The sequence below is a fragment of the Scyliorhinus canicula genome, chromosome 14, assembly GCF_902713615.1.
Source record: "Scyliorhinus canicula chromosome 14, sScyCan1.1, whole genome shotgun sequence".
Taxonomy (NCBI): domain Eukaryota; kingdom Metazoa; phylum Chordata; class Chondrichthyes; order Carcharhiniformes; family Scyliorhinidae; genus Scyliorhinus; species Scyliorhinus canicula.
In genome coordinates, this window is record NC_052159.1 from 65,922,362 (window position 1) to 65,945,596 (window position 23,235).

The 23,235-nt window shown below is 51.7% G+C and overlaps 1 protein-coding gene across 1 annotated transcript in view; it reads right to left on the reverse strand.

Moving 5' to 3' along the window:
* Positions 1–23,235, reverse strand: part of LOC119977140 (E3 ubiquitin-protein ligase SH3RF3-like) — a 422,773-nt gene that overhangs the window by 39,118 nt on the left and 360,420 nt on the right. The window contains exons 6-8 of the mRNA XM_038817772.1: positions 17,542–17,712; positions 17,097–17,341; positions 14,505–14,830 (exon numbers count right to left, since the gene is read on the reverse strand). Coding sequence (XP_038673700.1) covers positions 14,505–14,830; positions 17,097–17,341; positions 17,542–17,712 — 742 coding nt within the window. The remainder of the gene's footprint in view (positions 1–14,504; positions 14,831–17,096; positions 17,342–17,541; positions 17,713–23,235) is intronic.

Genomic DNA, 23,235 nt, shown 5'->3' on the forward strand with positions numbered 1-23,235 from the left:
GAAGAAGAACGTTCCAGAAATTCATAACCCTCAGAGAAAAAAATTCTCCTCGTCTCCATCTTAAATGAGCGACCCCTTATTTTTAAACAGTGACCCCTAGTTTTGACAAAGCTTTGACAAAGAGTCATCGGACTCGAAACGTTAGCTCTTTTCTCGCCCTACAGATGCTGCCAGACTTGCTGAGATTTTCCAGCATTGTCCCTTTCACCCCTAGTTTTAGATTCTCTGACAAGAGGAAACATCCACATCCACCCCTTCAGATTTTAATGATTTGCATTTTAAATTTTGATTTCTAGAATTTCCATTTCCTTCACTTTTTAAACAATATTGTAAGGGTCCTTCCTGTTGATTCTCTTATTTCCCCTTTCTTTATTTTTGCCATTATCATTTTTGATCCATGAATGCTTTTTTTTTTAAATATAATTTTTATTGGAATTTTTTACAGAAAATATAAAACATAACGACAAACAATGAAATGCAACAAAATAATCCATAATAACCGTACCACCCCCAGACCGTATCGACGCATGTATCCCATCCCCCACCCCCCCCCACCCCAATGAACAACAAAAGAACTTAAAAATAAATTTAAATTAAATAAACAAACATAGTCATCGTCCGCCCCCCCCCACCCCCACCTTTTCCCTCCCCCTCCTCCCCCCCCCTCCTCCCCCCCCCTCCCCCCCTCCCTCCCCCACCCTCCCCCCCCTCCCCCCACCCTCCCCCCCCTCCCCCACCCCCCCCCCCTCCCCCCCTCCCCCCCTCCCCCCCCCTCCCCCCCTCCTCCCCCCTCTCCCCCCCCCCTCCCCCCCCTCCCCCCCCCCTCCCCTCCCCTCTCCCCCCCCTCCCCCCCTCTCCCCCCCCCCTCTCCCCCCCCCCCCTCCCCCCCCCCCCTCCCCCCCCCCCCCGGGTTGCTGCTGCTACTGTCCCCGTACCCTATCGTTGAGCCAGAAAGTCGAGAAAAGGTTGCCACCGCCTAAAGAACTCTTGTACCGACCCTCTCAGGGCGAATTTGACCTTCTCTAGCGTAATGAAACCCGCCATGTCATTGATCCAGGCCTCCACGCTTGGGGGCCTCGCATCCTTCCATTGTAGCAAGATCCTTCGCCGGGCTACTAGGGATGCAAAGGCCAGCACACCGGCCTCTTTTGCCTCCTGCACTCCTGGCTCCACCCCAACCCCAAAAATCGCGAGTCCCCATCCTGGCTTAACCCTGGATCCCACCACCCTCGACACTGTCCTCGCCACCCCCTTCCAGAACTCCTCCAGCGCCGGGCATGCCCAGAACATATGGGCATGGTTCGCTGGACTCCCCGAGCACCTGACACACCTGTCTTCACCCCCAAAGAACCTACTCATCCTTGTCCCAGTCATGTGGGCCCGGTGCAGCACCTTGAATTGGATGAGGCTAAGCCGCGCACACGAGGAGGAAGAATTAACCCTCTCCAGGGCATCAGCCCATGTCCCGTCTTCGATCTGTTCCCCCAGTTCCCCCTCCCACTTAGCTTTCAGCTCCTCTACTGACGCCTCCTCCGCCTCCTGCATAACCTTGTAGATATCAGATATCTTCCCCTCTCCGACCCAGACCCCCGAAAGCACCCTGTCGCTCACCCCCCTCGCGGGATGCGAAGGGAATCCCTCCACCTGCCGCCTAGCAAATGCCTTTACCTGCAGATACCTGAACATGTTCCCCGGGGGAAGCCCAAATTTCTCCTCCAACTCCCCCAGGCTCGCAAACCTCCCATCAATAAACAGGTCCCTCAGCTGTCTGATGCCCGCTCTGTACCAACCCTGAAATCCCCCATCAATGTTCCCGGGGACGAACCTATGGTTCCCCCTCAACGGAGCCCCCCACTTCTCCCCTATGTCGCCTCCACTGCCCCCAAATCTTGAGGGTAGCCGCCACCACCGGACTCGTGGTATACCTCGTAGGAGGGAGCGGCCACGGCGCCGTTACCAGGGTCCCCAGGCTTGTATCTCCACAGGACGCCCTCTCCATCCGTTTCCATGCTGCCCCCTCCCCCTCCATTACCCACTTGCGCACCATCGACACATTGGCCGCCCAATAATACCCCGAGAGATTGGGTAACGCCAGCCCCCCACCATCTCTACCCTGCTCCAAGAAGACCCTCTTCACCCTCGGGGTCCCATGCGCCCAAACAAAGCTCATGATGCTGCTCGTAACCCTTCTAAAAAAGGCCCTAGGGATAAAGATGGGTAAACACTGAAAAAGGAACAAGAACCTCGGGAGAACCGTCATTTTGACAGACTGCACTCTACCCGCCAACGATAGCGGCACCATGTCCCACCTTTTAAATTCCTCTTCCATCTGCTCCACCAGCCTGGTAAAATTAAGCTTATGGACATTCCCCCAACTCCTGGCCACCTGCACCCCCAGGTATCTGAAACTCTTCACTGCCCTGTTAAATGGGAGTCTCCCAATTCCCTCCTCCTGATCACCCGGGTGTACTACAAATACCTCACTCTTGCCTAAATTTAACTTATAGCCCGAGAAGCCCCCAAATTCCACTAACAGCTCCATCACCCCCGGCATTCCCCCTTCTGGATCCGCCACATACAACAGCAGGTCGTCCACATACAGCGATACACGATGTTCCTCCCCACCCCGCACCAGACCCCTCCATCTCCCTGACTCCCTCAACGCCATAGCCAAAGGTTCAATCGCCAGTGCAAAGAGCAAGGGGGACAGGGGGCACCCCTGCCTGGTCCCACGGTAGAGCCTAAAGTACTCCGATCTCCTTCCATTTGTAACTACACTCGCCATCGGAGCCGCGTAGAGCAGCCTCACCCATTTGATGAATCCCTCTTCGAATCCGAACCGCTCCAGCACCTCCCACAGGTACCCCCACTCAACTCTATCAAACGCTTTCTCCGCATCCAGCGCAACCACTATCTCCGCCTCCCCCTCCACTGCCGGCATCATAATAACATTTAGCAGTCTCCGCACATTCGTGTTGAGCTGCCGTCCCTTGACAAATCATGTCTGATCCTCGTGTATCACCCCTGGCACACAGTCCTCTATCCTGTTGGCCAGGATCTTCGCCAGCAACTTAGCGTCAACATTGAGGAGTGAGATAGGCCTGTATGATCCACACTGCAAGGGGTCCTTATCCCGCTTTAGGATCAGAGAGATCAGTGCCCGCGACATCGTCGGGGGCAAAGCCCCCCCCCCCCCCCCCCCTCCCATGCCTCATTGAAAGCTCGCACTAACAGGGGGCCCACCAGATCCGCATACTTTTTATAAAATTCCACCGGGAACCCGTCCGGCCCCGGCTCCTTACCTGACTGCATTTGTCCAATCCCCCTGACTAGCTCCTCCAACTCTATCGGCGCCCCCAGCCCCTCTACCAGCTCCTCTTGAACCCTTGGGAACCGTAGCCTGTTCATGAAGCTCTCCATCCCCCCTCTCCCCATCGGAGGTTCTAACCGGTACAGTTCCTCGTAGAAGTCCCTAAAGACCCCATTTACTTCTGTCCCCTTCTGCACTACATTCCCACCCCTATCCGTCACTCCACCAATTTCCCTAGCCGCATCTCGCCTGCGGAGCTGATGCGCCAACATCCTGCTCGCCTTCTCCCCATACTCATATACCGTGCCCTGCGACCTCCTCCACTGTGTCTCCGCCTTTCTGGTGGTCAACAAGTCAAATTTGGCCTGCAAACTGCGCCGTTCCCCCAGCAACCCCTCCTCCGGTGCCTCCGCGTATCTCCTGTCCACATCCAGGAGCTCCCCCACCAGTCTCTCCCTCTCCTTCCTCTCCCTCCTATCCCTATGGGCCTGGATGGAGATCAGCTCCCCCCCGGATCACTGCTTTCAGAGCCTCCCAGACCATCCCCACCCGGACCTCCCCCGTATCATTGGTATCAAGATACCCCTCAATACTTCCCCGGACCCTCCTACACACCTCCTCATCAGCCAGCAGCCCCACATCCAGGCGCCAGAGCGGGCGCTGGTCACGCGTCTCCCCCATCTCCAGATCAACCCAGTGCGGAGCATGGTCTGAGATCGCTATGGCCGAATACTCTGCATCCTGCACCTTCGGGATCAATCCCCTGCTCAGGATGAAAAAATCTATTCGGGAATAGACCCTATGGACATGGGAGAAAAAGGAATACTCCCGCGCTCTCGGCCTCCCAAACCTCCAGGGATCCACCCCTCCCATCTGGTCCATAAACCCCCTCAGCACTCTGGCCGCCGCCGGTCTCCTACCCGTCCTTGAACTGGACCGGTCCAGTGGGGGATCCAGCACTGTGTTAAAGTCTCCCCCCATGATCAGGCCCCCTGCCTCCAGGTCCGGAATGCGCCCCAACAAGCACCTCATGAAGCTGGCATCATCCCAATTCGGGGCATATACATTAACCAGCACCACCTTCTCTCCCTGCAGCCTACCCTTCACCATAATATATCTGCCCTCCTTGTCCGACACCACCTCAGCCGCCTCGAACGCCACCCTCTTCCCCACCAGGATCGCCACCCCCCGGTTCTTTGCGTCCAATCCTGAGTGTAAAACCTGCCCCACCCACCCCTTCCTCAGACGAACCTGGTCCGCCACCTTCAAGTGGGTCTCCTGGAGCATAGCCACGTCCGCCTTCAGCCCCTTCAGATGAGAAAATACCCTGGTTCTCTTAACCGGCCCATTCAGCCCCCTCACGTTCCAGGTAATCAGCCGAATCAGAGAGCAACCTGCCCCTCTCCCCCGCCGGCTAGCCATAGCTTATCGAATGCTCGCCCCAGGCCAGCTTGCCCCGCCTGACCCGTTCTCATGGCGATATCGCCTCTCCTCTACCCCCCCGGCCCACGCCAGCTCCTTCCTGGCCATTCCAGCAGCAACCCGGTATCCCCCCCCCACTCCCCCAGGCTAGGACCCCACCTAGCCGCTACGCACCCTCCATGGTACTTCCGTGAGTCAGCTGACTTCTGCTCACCCGGCAGCTCCTGCCAAAACCCATCTCCTCCCGGCATGGGGTCATCCCCCTCTTGCCACACCTCCTTGGCACTGCTTCAGCGCGGGAAAGAAAACCTGTAGAGGCCACGCCCCCACCTCCAGCTCAGCCCCCCCTGCCCCGCAGCGTGGACAACCAGAGGAAAGCCCGCGCTTTCACACTGCCACACCCCACCCTTCCGACGCAGCTCCTCAAAATCCAGTTTCACCCCAACCCCCGGCCCCGTACAGAAGAGAACATATAAAGCACATACCCCCAACGTTCCCCACATACCCCACACCCATACCCAACAGACAAACCCACCCGGAAACAGAGCAAAAAGAAAAGCAGCATAAAAAAACACGTGTCAAAATTGAAGAACAGCAACAGCGAAAACAGCAACGGCCATAGTGTGTCCCCAGATCCTAGTTCGAGTCCAGTTTCTCCACCTGTACAATTGCCCACGCCTCCTCCGGGGACTCGAAGTAGTGGTGCCGGCCCTTATATGTCACCCACAGACGCGCAGGCTGCAGCATTCCAAATCTGACCTGCTTGGCATGCAGCACCGCCTTCGTCCGGTTGAACCCGGCCCTCCGCTTTGCCACCTCCGCACTCCAGTCCTGGTAGATTCGTACTACCGAATTCTCCCACTTGCTGCTCCTCTCTTTCTTGGCCCAGCGCAGCACACACTCCCGGTCACTAAATCGATGGAACTGCACCAGCACCGCCCGCGGGGGTTCATTTGCCTTAGGCCTCCTGGCCAGCACTCTGTGAGCTCCCTCAAGCTCCAGGGGCAAATGGAAGGACCCTGCTCCCATCAACGAGCTCAACATCGTGGTCACGTACCACGGGAGATCCGACCCCTCCAGCCCCTCCGCCAGGCCCAGGATCCTCAAATTCTTTCGCCTCGTGCGAACGTCCAGCTCCTCCAAGCGGTCTTGCCACTTTTTGTGAAGTGCCTCGTGCAACTCCACTTTCCCCACGAGGACCACGGCCTCCTCCTCCCTCTCAGCGGCCTGCTGCTGCAACTCCCGGATAGACACCTCCTGGGCCGCCTGAGCTCCAAGCAGCTTGTTGGTAGTCGCATTCAGTGAGTCCAGCAACTCAGCCTTCAGCTCCGCAAAACAGCGCAGAAGAGCAGCTTGCTGCTCCTGCGCCCACTTCCACCAGTCCTCGGGTGTTCTGCCAGCCACCATTTTGTCCTTCTTCCCCCGCTTTTCTTGTGGAGCTGCTGCAGCCTTTTCCTTTGCCCCACTCCGGATGTGCACCATAAATTATGGGGAATGCTCCTCTAGACACCTTCCCCCACCGGGATTCGTTGCGACAGCGCCGTTTGGGGCCCTCAAATCGGCCCAAAAGTCCTTAAGTAGCGGGAGCTGCGGTGCGGCTTAGCCGCAACTGCAAAGCCGGTTTTCTGACCGCTCCACTCCTAGTCCAGGCCATCCACCGGTGGAGAATCTGAGAAGGAGTGTTCCCACACGGGGAAAATTCCAAACAGCACCACTACGAGCCCTTAAAAGAGCCCCAAAGTCCGAAAATAGTGGGAGCCACTGAACGTGCGGCTTAGCTCTGCATCACCGCTACCGGAAGTCCGTCTCCACTTCTTCAATGGCCTTGGTGAGATCTTTTCACAGTTCTTCCCTCTGCTGCTAGAATTCAGCTTTCATAAAGGCTCTCAGGTCAGCTTGAGACCTATAAGCTGGCCCTTCCCCCGCTAGCATGCTTGCAGAGGCTTTTGTTTGTTGCTGCTCAGACAAATCTTGCACTGTTTCTGAGGGTCTGATAACCAAGAAACATCCTATTCCTGGGGGGAAATACTCCTTGAACATTCACCCACGCCTTTTCATCGAAATTCCAACCCGTGCTGCCCCAAAAAGAGCTCTTTCTGCAACCTTAGGCAGGAGCTGCCTTGTGTGCTCACTCACTTCATGATGCACACCGGAAGTCTTGATCCATGAATGCTTAATGGACATTTATCTTTAAGCCAAGCAGCAGAGAGAATGAGGAATTCACGAAGTTGCAACGTAGTATATGGTGCTGCTAGTTTTCGAACAACAAACTCAGACTTTATGGCACCCGAGAGATGTGGTGGGACCCGGATCGATTGGATCAATGAGTTGACAAAAAGACCGTATTCTGCCCAGTAACAGGTGGTGATTGGATCCTGTCTGAGTGGGATGATTTCCAGAGACCTAAGGAAAGTTTGAATCCTGGACATTAAAAGGAAGGCACCTGCTCTCTGCAGCTTAAACTGACAGTCAGTCAGCTGGTATGTTCCCATGATATTAGCTAAGGACAGTTGCAATAATTAAATAACAAAACCAACAACAGGTTACATGCATGCAAATCATCTATAGAACACACAAGCAGTCTTGAGACTTGCAGAATCATAAAATCCCTACATGCAGAAAGAGGCCATTTGGCCCATTGAATCCAGATCGACCCTTCGAAAGATCACCCGACCTAGGCCCATGACCCTGCCCTATCCCCGTAACCCCACCTAATCTTTTGGATGCTGAAGGGCAGTTTAATAAGGCCAATCCACCAAACCTGCAGATTTTACAACTTATTTTAAGGTATTATTGTGCTCCACTGCGCAACAATAAATAAAAGTCTGGATTAATTTATGGTTTAATTTTCTCTGTATCTAAAAGAGGTGGGTGGGTTGGTGAGCGAGCTGCTTTAACAGACTTAATGGGAGAGAATTATGGAGAGAGTACAGAAATTGAAGATTTCATTAATGTTCTAGACATTATGCCATTGGTTTTCCTGAAATTCCACTTCTAGATATTCATGGATATATTATAAAAGATTCTCCGATTGCCGATCCCGAAATCGCATTCGGCGATTGGCTGGAGAGTCTGTTTTTACGCCGAAATCGAGGCGGTGCCATTTCTCGGATGCTCCAACCCTAAAAAAAAACGCGTAATCGCTGAGTACGATGCACGCCGTTGGGACAGCCTCAGGATGTCACCTGAGGCCCTTCCCCCGATGCACCGCCCCCGATGGGCTGGCTTCCAGACAGCATCGGTCGGTGTTCTCAGTTTTCGGGGACCTCGCATGGCGGCTGCGGACTGTGTCCAACGTCGCCACAGTCAGGGGGGAGCCGTTCCGCTGGCTTCAGCGGGGGTTTGGGGAACTGGTGGGGGGTGGTCCAGGGATAGTGAGGGGTGTTACAGGGGGACACTATCTGGCTGGCCAGGTCCACGCACGGCTGCTGCCATGCAGTACGGCGTGACCGCCACAGATCGTCGCCGTGCTCATGCATGGCCACGGACCCAGCAATCCTCCATCCATATCTGCAGGAATAGCCGGCTTTATGTGGCATAGCGGGCGGAGTATCGGTGTGGGGGCAGCGTCGACGTTTTCATTGTAAAACTAGACACATAGTCTCAAAATCTGAGAACCAGCCCCTTGTCTATGTGTATTTTCCATCCAACTCCCTATTACTGTGTTGAGGCATGTTTTTGTCATTATAAACAAATGATCTGGGTTTAGTTACAGGGCGTACAATTTTAAAATTTGCAGATGATACAAACTTGATAACCTGGTAAATGGTGAGTATGATAGTAAAAATTTCAGGAGGACTGAGGAGGATTGGTGAAATGGGCAGACGGGTGGTAGATGCAATTTAATACAGATTACTAAAGTGACGCAAATTGGGAGACACAACATGGAGAGGCAGCCTAATCTAAATTGTTGCTATTTTGGGTGGGGTGGGGGGGGGGGGGGGGGGGGGGGGGGAGATCAGACAAAGGACGAGGGAGTATTCATAAATCTTCCAAAGTAGCAGGAGAATTGATAAGGCGATTACGAAAGTGTATGGGAAGCTTGTCTTTGTAAATAGGGGCACTGCATTGTGGCTGAACGGCCACCTAAGATGGCGTTCTGCAGAGGATGCTGGGAAAATTAGCAATGTACAAGAACAAGGAGACAACAGTCTGAATTAATATTGATGAGCAGGCTGCAGCCTGGACATCGCAATACACCGAAATTGGCATGGCAGCCTCTGATTGGACTGAATCAATCAGGGTGATTGAGCCCTGATCAACTGATTGCCAATGACCCCAAAAGGGCACGAAATCCAGGAAAGTTAAAAGGTGCCGCACCACCTTAGAAACTCTCTACAGTAGCCAGCAAAAGGAACACAACAATGGTGATCTTCACCGGCAACCATGAGGAGGACCATCACCACCAGTAGAAGGAACACCAGAGCCAGAGTATCAGATCAGACCAAGGACCAAACATCGAGGAGGACAGAAACCAACTCACGGATAAAGGCCAATATCTGTTTGGGTACTTGCCAGTCACTCAAAGTTAAGTCAAGATCTAGTATTGCACTTTAGCATTCTGTACTATAACTTAGTCTAATTGTGTGATTATTAACATTGTGTGTGTGTGAATAAAGTCTATTGATTTAAAATGAAGTCGACTCGCAGTCATTTGTCCACCGCATATGGGTTAAAGACACAGTGTGCGCAACAGCATACAAAAGGAGGAGGCCATGGCAAATCTTTACAATCTCTGCTTTGGTCTCAATTGGAGCAGTGTGTATAAATCTGAGGATCAGATTTTAGTAAGGATCTCAAGGTCCTGGAAAGGGTAAGGAGAAGGTTAACCAATATGATACCAGAGCTGAGGAAAAGGCTAAGGGGCAAATGCCCAATAGAGGTATTTAAAATGATGACATGTTTTAATAGAGCACCATCATCTCAACGGTAGGCACAGTAAGAATTCTTACAACACCAGGTTAAAGTCCAACAGGTTTGTTTCAAATCACTAGCTTTTGGAGTGTAGCTCCTTTCTCACCTGTGGAAGGAGCTGCGCTCCGAAAGCTAGTGATTCAAAATAAACCTGTTGGACTTTAACCTGGTGTTGTAAGAATTCTTATTTGCCCACCCCAGTCCAACGCCGGCATCGCCACATCATGGCTTCTCAAGGGTAATTAGGGGTAGATAACAAATGCTGGCTTCGTCAGTGACACCCACATCCCATGAAAGAATTTTTTTAAATGATTTCTGCTGCCAAGTGCTATGCTGACCTGAGGTTTTGATTTCCGAGAATTGCAAAACAACGAGAGGAGCAATAGGCGCGATTCTCCGACCCCCACGCCGGGTGGGAGAATCGCGGGAGGGCCGGGCGATTCGCGCCACTCCGCCCTGACACCCCCCGCGATTCTCCCACCCCCCCTCAAAATGGCGTGTCGCGTTTTGCAAAATGCCGCTTGGAGAATCGGCGCTCGCTGTTTCTAAAGGCGACCGGCGATTCTCCGGCCCAGATGGGCCGAGCGGCCTGCCGAACCCGACCGGTTCACGTCGGCGCCAACCACACCTGGTCGCTGCCAGCATGAACAGCACGCAACCGCTGTGTGTGGGGCCTGTGGGGGGCAGAGGATCGAGCACCACGGGCGTGCTCAGGAGGTGTCTGGCCCGCGATCGGTGCCCACCGATCGTCGGGCCGGTGTCTCTAAAAGACGCACTCTTTTCCCTCCGCCGCCCTGCAAGATCAAGCCGCCATGTATTGCGGGGCAGCGGAGGGGAAGACGACAACCGCGCATGCGCGGGTTGGCACCGGCCAACCTGCGCATACACGGCTGACGTCACTTATGTGCCGCTGGCCACGTCATTCCCGGCGCGCCGCTTTGACGCAAGCGTCAAGGCCCGGTGCCTGAGATTCACGCACCGCCGCTCCTAGCCCCCTGGGGGGGGGAGGGGGGGAATAGGGGCGAGGAGCGGCCTCTGATGCCGGAGTGAAACACTCCGGGTTTCACTCCGGCGTCGGCAGTTTGTCTCCCTTTGGGAGAATTGCGCCCAATGTCTTCACATAGGTTGTTAAGATCATGAATATAATACCTGAAAGGGTAATAAACCTAGATTTCTTTTTTGAAATGGCAATTGGACGTGTACTTGTATTAGGAAGATTATGGGGGAAAAAACTGGAGCATGAGACCAAATTGCGTAATTCTTTCAAATAGCCAGCAGAGGCATGATGGTTCAATTGACCGCTTTCTATGCTGTTAGAAACTACTGATGTGGGGCGGGATTCTCCGACCCCCCCGCCGGGTTGGAGAAACCCCGGGGGGGCGGCGCATATCCCGCCCCGCTGCCCCAACGCCGGTTGCCGTATTGTCCGGCCCCCTCGGCAAATCTCCGGACCCCGATGGGCCGAGCGGCTGTCCATTTCTGACTAGTCCCACCGGCGTGCGTTACGCGTGGTGCCACACGGCGAGACCTGGCAGTTAAGTCAGCTGGGGCAGTCCTCGGGGAGGCGTGGGGGGATCCGACCCCGGGGGGGACCCCACGGTGGCCAGGCCCGCGATCGGGGCCCACCAATCTGCGCCTGTGCCGTGGGGGCACTCCTTCCTTCCACGCTGGCCCCTGTAGGGCTCCATCATGGCCGGTGCAGAGAAGAGAACCCCCTCGCATGCGCCAAAATATGCCGGCCGGTCTGCGCATGTGCGGAACCATGCCGGCGATTCCATGCATGTGCGAGATCACGCCGGCCCTTCGGCTCATGCGCGAACACCCTTCAGCGCCAGTTGGAGCGGCGCCAACCCCTCCGGCGTCCACTTAGCCCAGGAAATGCGGAGAATTCCGCACTTTCAGAGGCTGTTGACGCTGGAGTGGTTGGCGCTGGTTCTCCCGCTGGCGTGAGGACTTAGTCCCCAGAAGGGAGAATCCCACTGATAGACCTGCCTGTAAACCTTGGCAAGTAGGTGTTGCAAGTGAGGGAATCTCCATATCCAGTTCTTCTCATTCTGAATATATGAATATAAACTGCAGGACAATTTATTACTATGCATTTAAAAACATAGGGCGGGATACCCTGGCCTCACCGCGGCATGTTTCCCGCAGCCCGCTGGATCTTCTGGTCTCATCACTGTCAATGGGAAATCCTATTGAATCCACCTCATGGTCTCCGGGAAACCCATGGTGGGATTTGCCATCGGCAGGACTGGAAGATCCTGCCGGCGTGAACAGCCGGAAGATCTAGCCCAGGCTGTCACATTATATACATAAATTATATTAATTATAAATACTGTACAATGTAAACTATTTTCCTTGAAAATTGCCCATAAATATTTCATAACAGTTACGATTTACTTTATGTAAAGTAAAACTGTTTTCTCTGACGCTATGTTACCCAGACATGGATCCGGAAGCTGATCCACTTCTGCCGGTTTTCACTGGACAAACTAGTGACCAATGAATGATGCAGTAGACGTGTGAGGCTGTAAAGTAATTTATGATGCCCTTTATGAACCTCTAAAGCAAAGCTGAGACCTGCTGTAACCAGGTCCCATCCTAGTTTGCAGCGTTTCTAGAACACGCCCTCCGGAGTTAAAAAGGGTTAAAAATGTGTTTCATATTCTCTTTAGCCTGATCAACATGTTAGAACATTGAGGATACAGCAGCTACTAAATGCAGAAACAAGGATCTAATTGATCCCCAGATGCAGAATACTGCCAATGTGGTGATAAAATGGAAGAGCGATGAACCATGCAGAAGATAGTGGGCCACTGATTGCTATTCCTCCTATTAATTTGTCCCAGTAGGATTGTCTGCTAACCCATCAGCAGCAGAGTTATGAATGTGTGATGTTACTTTAGGCTGAGTTAAACTGGAGTCATATCCTTTCCCAATATGTCTCATGCTCATACTTTAGGCAAAAATAAGGATATCCAAAATATTTGAAAAATGACTGAACGGTAACTTTTAATTCTGGTGAAGGCAGAATGTTTAGTGTCAGAAAATTATTTAGGGGAGATGCAGACTTGTGATTGAAGAATGTAACTTATAGTGTGTCTGTTTTAATACATTAATCTATCACAGGTGATTCAGTGACCGCAATGCGCCCGGCGTGGATTGGGGCACACCCGGTGAATAGTGGGAAAGGCCAAATTCGAGATTTGCACCTGGTGTGAACCATTTTTGCCATTCACCCGGCCTGCTCCTGATGATGAATTCCAGATCACGCCCAAACATGGCGAGAATATTATTAACCCCACTTCGCATTTATTTCGATCTCAATAATGAGATCGAAGACAAATGCAGCGGCGTCCTGGGAATTACCCGACTCGCCAGCGGGAAGTCACGTGGGCATCATTTGGTACTCCTTTTCAAAAACGTGAAGCTGGCACAATGACTACTGAGAGGACGTGAGGAGGTGAGTAGCCATTTCTATTTAGCAGCATGCAGATCAATGGCACTGAAGCTGTTACCCCTTTTGGCACTAAGTACAGTTGAATGCGGGTTGTGATCTTGCCAACGTGGTGTCATGAAACACCCTGTCAATACACCCAAAACCGGACTTTGAATTTTTTCCGTTGAATGGTGCCCTATCTTTCTACATTGGCACTGGAGTGACAAAGAATCTCCCAAGGTGAAAACCACAGATTTTCTGAAGACTAAAATACTGTAAATCTAATCAGCAAAGTAAATACTTTTAGAGATCCTGAATGAATTAACAGATGAAGGTATGACATGGTTTGGTACCTGGTCATACAGAATATAATAGATTAACATCAATCTGTAGTCTGTGGTAGGTGAGTCAGCAATAAAAAAGTGGCTATGAAAAATCTCGAGTTGGCTCAGTATATTCAAAATTGTGAAGGACAAAACCAATCCAGATGCTTTCTCCTGATAGTTAGCCAATGATCCTTCCTGAAAATGTGGATACAATGATGACAGTTCAGTCAGATCACACTTGACGGTTGGGTAGATGGTGGCTAGTGGTAATGTCACTCAACTAGTAATCATCGCAGGCTAATCTTTGGGGGGCAGTGGTTCAAATCCCATGACAGTAGCTAAACTCAATGAATAAAATCTGGACTTTAAATCTAGTAATTGTGACTATTGTTATAAAAACCCAATGATTAATTAATGCCCTTTAGGGAAGGACATCTGCGTAACAGTGAAGACCGACCCCCAGATTTTTTGTGCACTGTTTACCATAATATCTGGAGAGAAAACTCAGCTGTGAAGCTGGAGAGCTGCATGCCAGTTTCCCTGCCTCAGCCAACACTCCAAGCACAGAATACAAAATTCCGCCCAATGTGGTTGACTATTAACTGCCCCGAAAAGGCCCAACAAGCCACTCTTTTGATGGGCAATTAGGGATCGGCAACAAATGCAGGCCTTGTCAGGAATATCCACATCCCATGAAGTAAATATTAAAAATTATTCCTTTCATTTCAATGGTTGGTTGTTACTTGCTGATTAGGTCTAACCATGAAGAATGGCTACTCAAGGAGGTAGTAGAGGACTACATGCCTTCCCTGGAACTCTATCCAAATAGAATTAATTGGCTTCAGGGTAGCAGTGACACAAGAAAAATAAATTCAGTTACTACAGATATTAGAAATAGCATGGTCAGTAAAGATTTTCCACGAATGAGCCTGATTATGTGATAAGTGACTTTGTTGTCAGTCTGCAAATGACGTGGTGAAACGATTCAGCACAATCTACTATCCATTCTCTAATTATCACACAAAAAATAAGGTAGAAGAATGAAAGATTAGATAAAAGCCTACACATTGAACAACACACTGATAAGTCTCACCCTTTCATTTTTCCGCTCTTCCAATTTGGGCACAGTAGGTGTGGAATTTGATGGACTGGAAGTCACTGACGTACTTGCTGAAGCACTCATTGTGTCCCCATTCAGGTTGGCTGCATTGACATTTGGGGGGGTAATTGCTACCGCTGCGGAGGTGAGTGAAATGGTTGGCCTAGCACCAGGAGCTCCAGCGGGTTGATAGACTTGCTGTGGTGAGGTCATTGGCTGTGGTCGCACCACAGTGGCTGGGATGCGGGTGGGGGGGCTTTGTGTTCTTAGTGGCGGTACAGTTGCTGTAGGACGTTCAAGCGCTTGAACGGCAGGATGGACTGCAAAAATAAAATGGAAGAGATAGCAAAAGGCTGGTGAGTCTGAGCACCTTCTGGAACAGATTATTCAGGATGTTACTTGCTCAGATTATCCACATACAATGATAGTGGCCATGTCAATCCTACCACTGAGCACAGTTTCAAATAAATCCGCTTCCCAACACACAAAATGGAAGACTGTCCACACTATGATGCAGATTCCCACTGGGGGTTTTCCTACACAATAAATTCCTGATTCTAGGTGAGGCTGCCTGTGGCCGTATGTGATACAAACTTAAATGCTTAAATTGCAATATTGTCCTTCAACCTTTCCCATACCTGGATAATAGAGACAATACTTATCTTAAAACAAGGGTTTTCAAAACTACTTAGTTAAATGTTTTGGGTCACATAAAACCATGTAAACTTTAACAAATGCAGTACAATGTGGCTATACAGTTCCAGCTGGGAAACATGGATAATAATGGGGGTATCTGAAATGTTGCACTCCGGTTATACTTTTCGTAAAGACAGGAGTCATTTGCAGCGGATGACAAGGACGTCACATTAAAACAGCTTTCATAATACAGATGTAAAGAGTAAAAGAAACAATCAAAAGGCAAAAGAAGGACTGTTGCTCCCACAAACAAACAAAGCTGGTTCGCTACATATATCTTCATTTTCATCCTCAGCTGGGTAGTGCTGTGCCATTGCATGGAGCTCAGAGCAGAATCAAAGACCCAGGTAGACTACATTATTATTCATTCTCTCCTTCTGTTCACTTTTCATAAAAACATTCAAACAATATTATGTAATAAATATACAAGCTGAATAGTCATCGGCTGATGGTATCTATGTTTCTTCTATATTTCTAGAACCGTAAATAATACAAGAATTTTTTTTTTCAAAAAATAAGCCACAGGAGAAAGGAAAAAAAAAAATCGGAATTATTTTTATTTTCTCAAAACATAAAATAAGACCTGAATTTTAAGTTTGACATTGGGCACCACTACATTGGGAGTCTCTTCACTTCACACCCTTGAGCTGTTTGGAGGCAGAGTCCCCATGCAACAGAAAATGATTCATTCTGTCAGTAGCAGTCAAGGAGATTTATTACAAATGGATAGAATCAAATAATTCAATCTCCAAAATATTGGTTCAAAATTCGCAAATTTCTATATAATTAGATCAGAATATGCTGGAAACATGCAGCTTCTGGAAAAAGAAAATACTTGGGTCATGAACATGATGCAAATTGTTTTGAACTGTATCACCCCATCACTTGTTTTGAGATAAAAAATATGGGGTTCTCTTCAATAAAATAAATGCCAAATACTTTTCCCACAAAGTTAAAGTTGCCATGTTAAGTAAAGCAGTGATGAAGGAATACCCATTCTGCTCCTTCATTGCCTATTCATGCTCTCAAAACAGACACTGACTCCTCTATAAAGTCTTCCCTTTAAAAATAAACTTTCGAAAAATTGTAGCACTGTGATATTAAACTAAATATCATGCAAAACATTCAACTCACATTTGAAGTATATTTATTGAATTTCAAATTTCAAAAGCCCTGAGGCTCATCACTGTGGGATACGAGGCTGTCTGAATGACAAGCTTGTCCAGGGTTATCCACCAGAGAACAGTGAGTCTCCCAGGGAATGCTGTTTCATGTATCGCTTACTGACTGGTTAAGCCACGGGTAAAGGTAGAACTCTAACTTTCAGAGGATTTGAGGAAAAACATCTTAATCCAAAAAGTGGTTAGAATGTGGAACTCGTAGGCGGCACGGTGGCACAGTGGTTAGCACTGCTGCCTACGGCGCTGAGGACCCGGGTTTGATCCCGGCCCTGGGTCACTATCCGTGAGGAGTTTTCACATTCTCCCCATGGCTGCGTGGGTCTCACCCCCACAACCCAAAAATGTGCAGGTTAGGGGGATTGGCCCTTAATTGGAAAAAAAGGTAATTGGGTACTTTAAATTTATTGTTAAAAACAGAACGTGGAACTCGCTACACATGAAGTAGTTGAGTCAAAGAACAGAGATGCATTTAAGGGGAAGCTAGGTAGCACAGGAAGAAGAAAGGAATATGCTGATAGAATTAGGTGGGAGGAAGTCAATATAGACATAAACACCAGCAGGAACTTGTTGGGTTGGGAGGCCTGTTTCTGTACTCTATATAAGATGAATTGAAGAAGTTCAACTACAAGAACAACACACAGTACACCATTTAGCCAATCCAATGGTATAATTAGATTGGAAGGGAGCTTCAATGATGTGCATTACTTACCCATCTGCATTGCACTGCGGGCTTGGTTGACAGTTTGCTGCCCTGAGTAACGCAAGCAGTTGTTGATCTGCGGAGTGGACGTGTGAAGCTGTGGCTGAACAGGGGGGATGGCAACAGGAGGAATGTGCCTCACGCCATTATTCACAAGATTGCTTGCAGAATGACCTGATGGGGAGCTTCCTTTTATGGTTTGTACAGCACCTGCTGGCACTGCAGTTTTTGATTGAGCTGCTCCAAAGGGAGCCCTAAAACAAAACAGACACCACACAGTAGTAAATGTTTGCCCGTCCTGGTATCTTTACTTCTTTATTCAATCAAATATATATATATTTTTAAAATTCCTTTAATTAGTCCCGATATTATCAATGCTTCCGTTAGACAGTAGAATTTGGGCATGGGTTTCTGTGGCTGTTCTTAATGTCACATGATCTGCTCACACACCCACCTGGAGACAGGAGTCACATAATTTCCAGGAAAGACACCAGACATTCCAGTTCTCAGTGAAGTGCCTTTGAACCATCCATCCTGGCATTTCTCAATTACACGATACATCTCTCCTTTCCGCAGCTCCAGCTCATCTGCTTTTTGTGGCTTGTAGGCATACATGGCCATATATCTGGAGTTGCAAAATGGGTCATATGGAAAGTTTAAATGTGCAATCTCCTATTAGCTTGCTGCATTCGTCTATAGATCCCGCTGTACATTAATAATGAATGCTATTTCTGTGAGCAGGGGTATGCAGCTGTGGGCCAATACCGGGCCGTTACTGCTTCTTGTTCTCCCACTCCAGTCCCCCACAATGATGAACCAATCACAAGCCTAATGGAGAACTGGCAGAATTCAATGGAAGAAGTGAGATTTCAGGCAATTCTCAATGAGGGGTGTTCATATCATTAACTCTGTTTCTGGAGGGGTTTCCGGTGTGCACCATGTAGTGAGTGGTCACACACAAGGCAGCTCCTGCCTAAGGTTACAGAAAAGAGCTCTTTTTAAATCAATACGGGATGGAATTTTGATGAAAGGGCGTAGGTGAATGTTGGAGGAGTACTTTCCCCCAGGAATGATATGTTTCTTGGTTACCAAACCCGCAGAAACAGTGAAAGATTTGGCTGAAGCTGCAGCAAAGATAAAAGCCTCTTCCAGCATGCAGGCGGGGGAAGGGCGGGCTTAGAGACCTCAAGCTGACTTGAGGGCCTTTATGAAGCGGAATTCTAGCAGCAGAGGGAACAACTGTGAAAATATCTCACCAAGGCCATTGAAGAAGCAGGGACGGGCCTTCCGGTTGGGGCGATGCGGAGCTAAGCCGCACGTTCGATAGCTCCCACTATTTTTGGACTTTTGGGCTCTTTTAAGGGCCCGCAACAGCACTGATTCGGCTTTTCCATTGTGCTCAGCGGCCGGTGGATGGGCTGGACTAGAAGTGGAGCGGTCAAAAGGTCGACTTTGCAGCTGAAGAAGGTGCGAGGCAGAAAAAACAGGATGGTGGCGGGCGGGGAACGGGCAACGTGGCAGCAGTGGGCGCGGGAGCAGCAGGAGCTGCTTCAGCACTCCTTCAGGGAGCTAAAAGCTGAGATCCTGGAGCCATTTAAGGCCTCGCTGGACAAGCTCATGGCGACTCAGATGGCTCAGGCCGCGGAGATTCAAAAGCTGCAGCAAAAGGCTTCGGAGAACGAGGACGAGTTCCTGGGCCTGGCAGTGAAGGTGGAGTCGCACGAGGCGCTTCACAAGAAATGGTTGGCAAGGATGGAGGAGATGGAGAACCGCTCCCGCCGGAAGCTCCCTGCGGATTTTGGGCCTCCCGGAGGGGCTGGAAGGTTCGGATTTGGGGTCCTATGTGGTCATGATGCTGAACTCGTTGATGGGTGCAGTGTCGTTCCGGGGACCCCTGGAGCTGGAGGGGGCCCATTGAGTGCTGCTGCGGAATCCCAGGCCGAACGAGCCACGCAGGGCGGTGCTGGTCCGCTTTCATCGCTTGGTCGACTGCGAGTGCGTGTTGAGATGGGCGAAGAAGGAAAGGAGCAGCAGGTGGGAGAATGCGGACATTAGGATTTATCAGGACTGGAGCGCGGAGGTGGCAAGGAGAAGGGCCGGCTTCAATCAAGCGAAAGGAGTGCTTCATAGGAAGGGGGTGAAGTTTGGCCTGTTACAGCCGGCTCGCCTCTGGGTCACTTACAAGGACCGCCAGCTCTACTTTGACTCTCCGGAGGAGGCCTGGGCTTTTGTCCAGGCAGAGAAATTGGGCTCGAACTGAGGACTGGGGGGCTGTGGAAAGATGTACATTGTTTGGAGGCTCTGTCCTCCTTGGTACCCTTTTGCTTATATTGGCTGTGTTTGATGTTGCCTTTTCGTTGCTCTGAGTTTTCATCTTTTGGGGCTGTTATTTATTTACCGTGGCGCTTTTTTTTTTCCCCACTGGTGGGGGGTTGGGGAGCAGTTTGAGGTCCCGCTGGGTCATGTGCCCGCTTTTTTCCCGCGTGTGGGGTTGGGGGGGGGGGTTCGGGATGGAAGCGCGGGCGTTCTTCCCGCGCCGGAGGAGTTGGGGGGGGGGGGGCGGCACTGGGAGGGGGGATTGGTGGTTGTGTTGCATTGGGGGGGTGGGTCGTTGGTATGGAGGGAGTAGCCGGGGTCAGCAGGAGTCGGCTGACTTATGGAAGTACAATGTTAGGGGTAACGCAGCTAGGGGGGCCCTAGCTTGGGGGGGTGTGGGGGCTCGGGGGGGAGGAAGGAAAAAGGGGGGGTACCGGGTTGCTGCGGTAGGGGCTGTTAGGAAACGGCTGGTGAAGGGGGGGGTAGGGAGTGGGGTCTGCCACCGTGGGGAACGGGCTTGGGGGGTTCCCTGGGCACGGGGTGAGCTGAGGGAGTGCTATGGCTGATCGGCGCGGATGGAAGGGGAGGACCCCCCAGATTCGGCTGGTCACATGGAACGTGAGGGGGCTGAATGGTCCGGTGAAGCGGGTCCCGGGTCTTGGCACACTTGAGGGGGCTGGGAGCGGATGTGGCTATGCTCCAGGAGACGCATCTCAAGGTTACGGATCAGGTGAGGCTGATCAAGAAAGGTGCTGGGTGGGACAGGTGTGGCAATCTTGGTCAGTAAGAGCTTGTCGTTCGTCGCGTCCAATGTGGTGGCGGACAGTGCAGGTAGATATGTGATGGTGAGTGGGAGACTTCAGGGGGGAGCGGGTGGGTCCTGGTCAATGGTACGCCCCCAACTGGGACGATGCGGCTTCATGCGGCGAATGCTGGGCCTGATCCCGGACCTGGAGACAGGGGGATTGATCCTGGGTGGGGACTTTAACACGTGCTGGGATCCGGCTCGGATCGCGTCGAGTCTAGGATGGGCAGGAGGCCAGCGGCGGCCTCGGTGCTGAGGGGGTTCATGGATCAGACGCGAGGGGTGGACCCTTGGAGGTTCTTGTTCTAACCATGTTCACAAGGCTTACTCCCGGATTGACTTTTTTGTTCTCAGTAGGGCGCTAATCCCGAGAGTTGGAGTATTCGGCGATAGACATATCTGACCACGCTCCACATTTGGTGGATCTGGAGCTGGGGGAGGGGAAGGACCAAGCGCCCGCTATGGAGGTTAGATGTGGGCTTTTCGGCAGAGGAGGAAGTGTGGTGGGCGGGGTCCGTAGGGGTATAGATGGGTATCCTGGAAGCCAATGACAACGGGGAGGTGCAGGTTGGGTGGTTGGGAAGCGCTGAAGGCAGTAGTCAGAGGGTAGCTGATATCCATTCGGGCGTACAGGGAGATAGGGGATTGGGCCGAGAGGGAGAGGCTGGTGGAGGAAATGTAAGGGTGGATAGGAGATATGCGGATTGCCCCGGAGGAGGGGCTTTGAGGAAGCGGCGCAGTCTCCAAGCGGAGTTTGATATACTGACCACCCGGAAGGCGGAGGCGCAGTGGAGGAGGGCGCAGGGGGGCGGTTGTATGAGTAGGGGAGAAGGCAAGTCGGATGCTGACCTACCAGCTCCGGAAACGGGAGGCAGCGAGGGAGACATGGGGAGTCACGGATTGCGGGAGGTGACCGTGATGCGGTGGTGGCAAGGACATTAAGGGGGTGTTCCCGGTGGAATTTTACAAGACGTTTTCGGATCTGCTGGGCCCGCTGCTTGTGAGGACCCTAAATGAGGCAAGGAAGGGGGGGGGGCTACGCCCCCGACGATGTCCCGTGGCAATTATTTCTTTGATCCTGAAGCGGGACAAAGACCTCCTTCAGTTGGGTCTTACAGGCCGATTTCGCTCCTTAATGTGGATGTAAAGATGTTGGCAAAGGTACTGTCCAGAAGGGATGTAGTCCCGATGGTTATCCATGAGGACCAAACGGGATTTGTAAAGGGGAGGCAACCGAATGCCAATGTACGGCGGCTCCTTAATGTTATGATGATGGCGCCGGCGGCTGGGGAGGCAGAAATAGTAGCATCAATGGATGCAGAGAAAGCTTTTGATAGGGTGGAGTGGAGTTACCTGTGGGAGGTGTTGCGGAGGTTTGGGTTTGGTGAGGGGTTCATCAGCTGGCTGAGGTTGCTGTACAGCTCCCCGGTGGCGAGTGTGGTGATGAACGGGAGGAGGTCGGAGGACTTTCGGCTTTCCCGGGGGACGAGGTAGGGGTGCCCCTCGTCTCCCCTGCTCTTTGCGTTACCGATTGAGCCCCTAGCCATGGCGCTGAGGGATTCGAAGAGCTGGAGGGGGATTGTGTGTGGGGGAGGAGGAACACCCGGGCTGTCGTTGTACGCAGATGATCTACTGTTTGTACATCGCGGATCCGGCTGAGGGGATGCCAGAGGTGTTGAAGATACTTGAGGAGTTTGGGGACTTTTCGGGGTTACAAGTTCAATGTGGTAAAAGTGAGTTGTTTGTTCTGCACCCAGGGGAGCAGGAGAGGGAGATAGGTGAGCTCCCGTTGAAGAGGGCTGAGAGGAGCTTTAGATATCTTGGAGTCCAGATAGCTAGGACCTGGGGGGCCATGCACAGGCTTAACTTTTCGAGGCTGGTGGAGCAGATGGAGGAAGAGTTCAGGAGGTGGGACGCGCTGCTGCTCTCGTTGGCGGGCAGGGTCAGTCGATTAAGAGGACGGTGCTCCCGAGGTTTTTGTTTCTTTTCCAGTGCCTCCCCATATTGATCCCAAGGCTTTTTTCAAAAGGGTCAATAAGTCTATTCTCAGGTTCGTGTGGGCGCGGAAGGCCCCGAGAGTAAGGAGGGTATTCTTGGAGCGAAGAAGGGAGGTAGGAGGTTGGCATTGCCCAACCTGTGTGGGTATTACTGGGCGGCGAATGTGGCAATGATTCGCAGGTGGGTGACGGAGGGGGAGGGTGACGCATGGAAGAGATTGGAGGTGACGTCCTGTGTGGGTACGAGTCTGGAGGCTTTGGTGACGGCCCCACTTCCACTCCCCCCGGCAAAGTACTCCACGAGTCCGGTAGTGGTGGCGTCCCTCAAAATCTGGGGGCAGTGGAGGCGGCAGAGGGGGGCAGTGAAGGCCTCAGTCTGGCCCCGATACAGGGCAATCACCGTTTTGCACCGGGGAGAATGGATGGTGGATTTGGGAGTTGGCAACAGGGCAGGCATCAGACAGGTTTGGGGACCTCTTCCTGGATGGGAAAGTTCGCGACTCCTGGAGGAGCTGGTGGGGAAGTGGAACCTCCCCCTGGGAACGCTTTCAGGTATATGCTGATCAGGGCATTTATTAAGCGGCATGGTGGCGGAGTTTCCGCGGCTGCCGCCAAGGGGGGGGGGTGAAGTATAGGGTGCTCTCGGGGACGTGGGTCGGTGAGGGGAAGATCTCGGCTATTTATCAGTTGATGCAGGAGGAGAAGGAGGCCTCAGTAGAGGAGCTCAAAGCGAAGTGGGAGGAAGAAGCTAGGGGAAGAGATTGAGGATGGAACGTGGTTGGACGCCCTGAAGAGGGTGAACTCGCTCAGCTTAATTCAGCTGAAGGTGCTGCATAGGGCGCACATGACAGGGGCCAGGATGAGCCGGTTCTTTGGAGGGGAAGACAGGTGCGGGAGGTGTTCGGGATGCCAGCGACTACACCCATATGTTCTGTGCTTGTCCGGCTCTGGAGGGGTTTTGAAGGGGGTGGCGGGAACTTTGTCTGAAGTGGCGGGTCTAGGTCAGGCCGGCGGGGGCTCGCGATCTTTG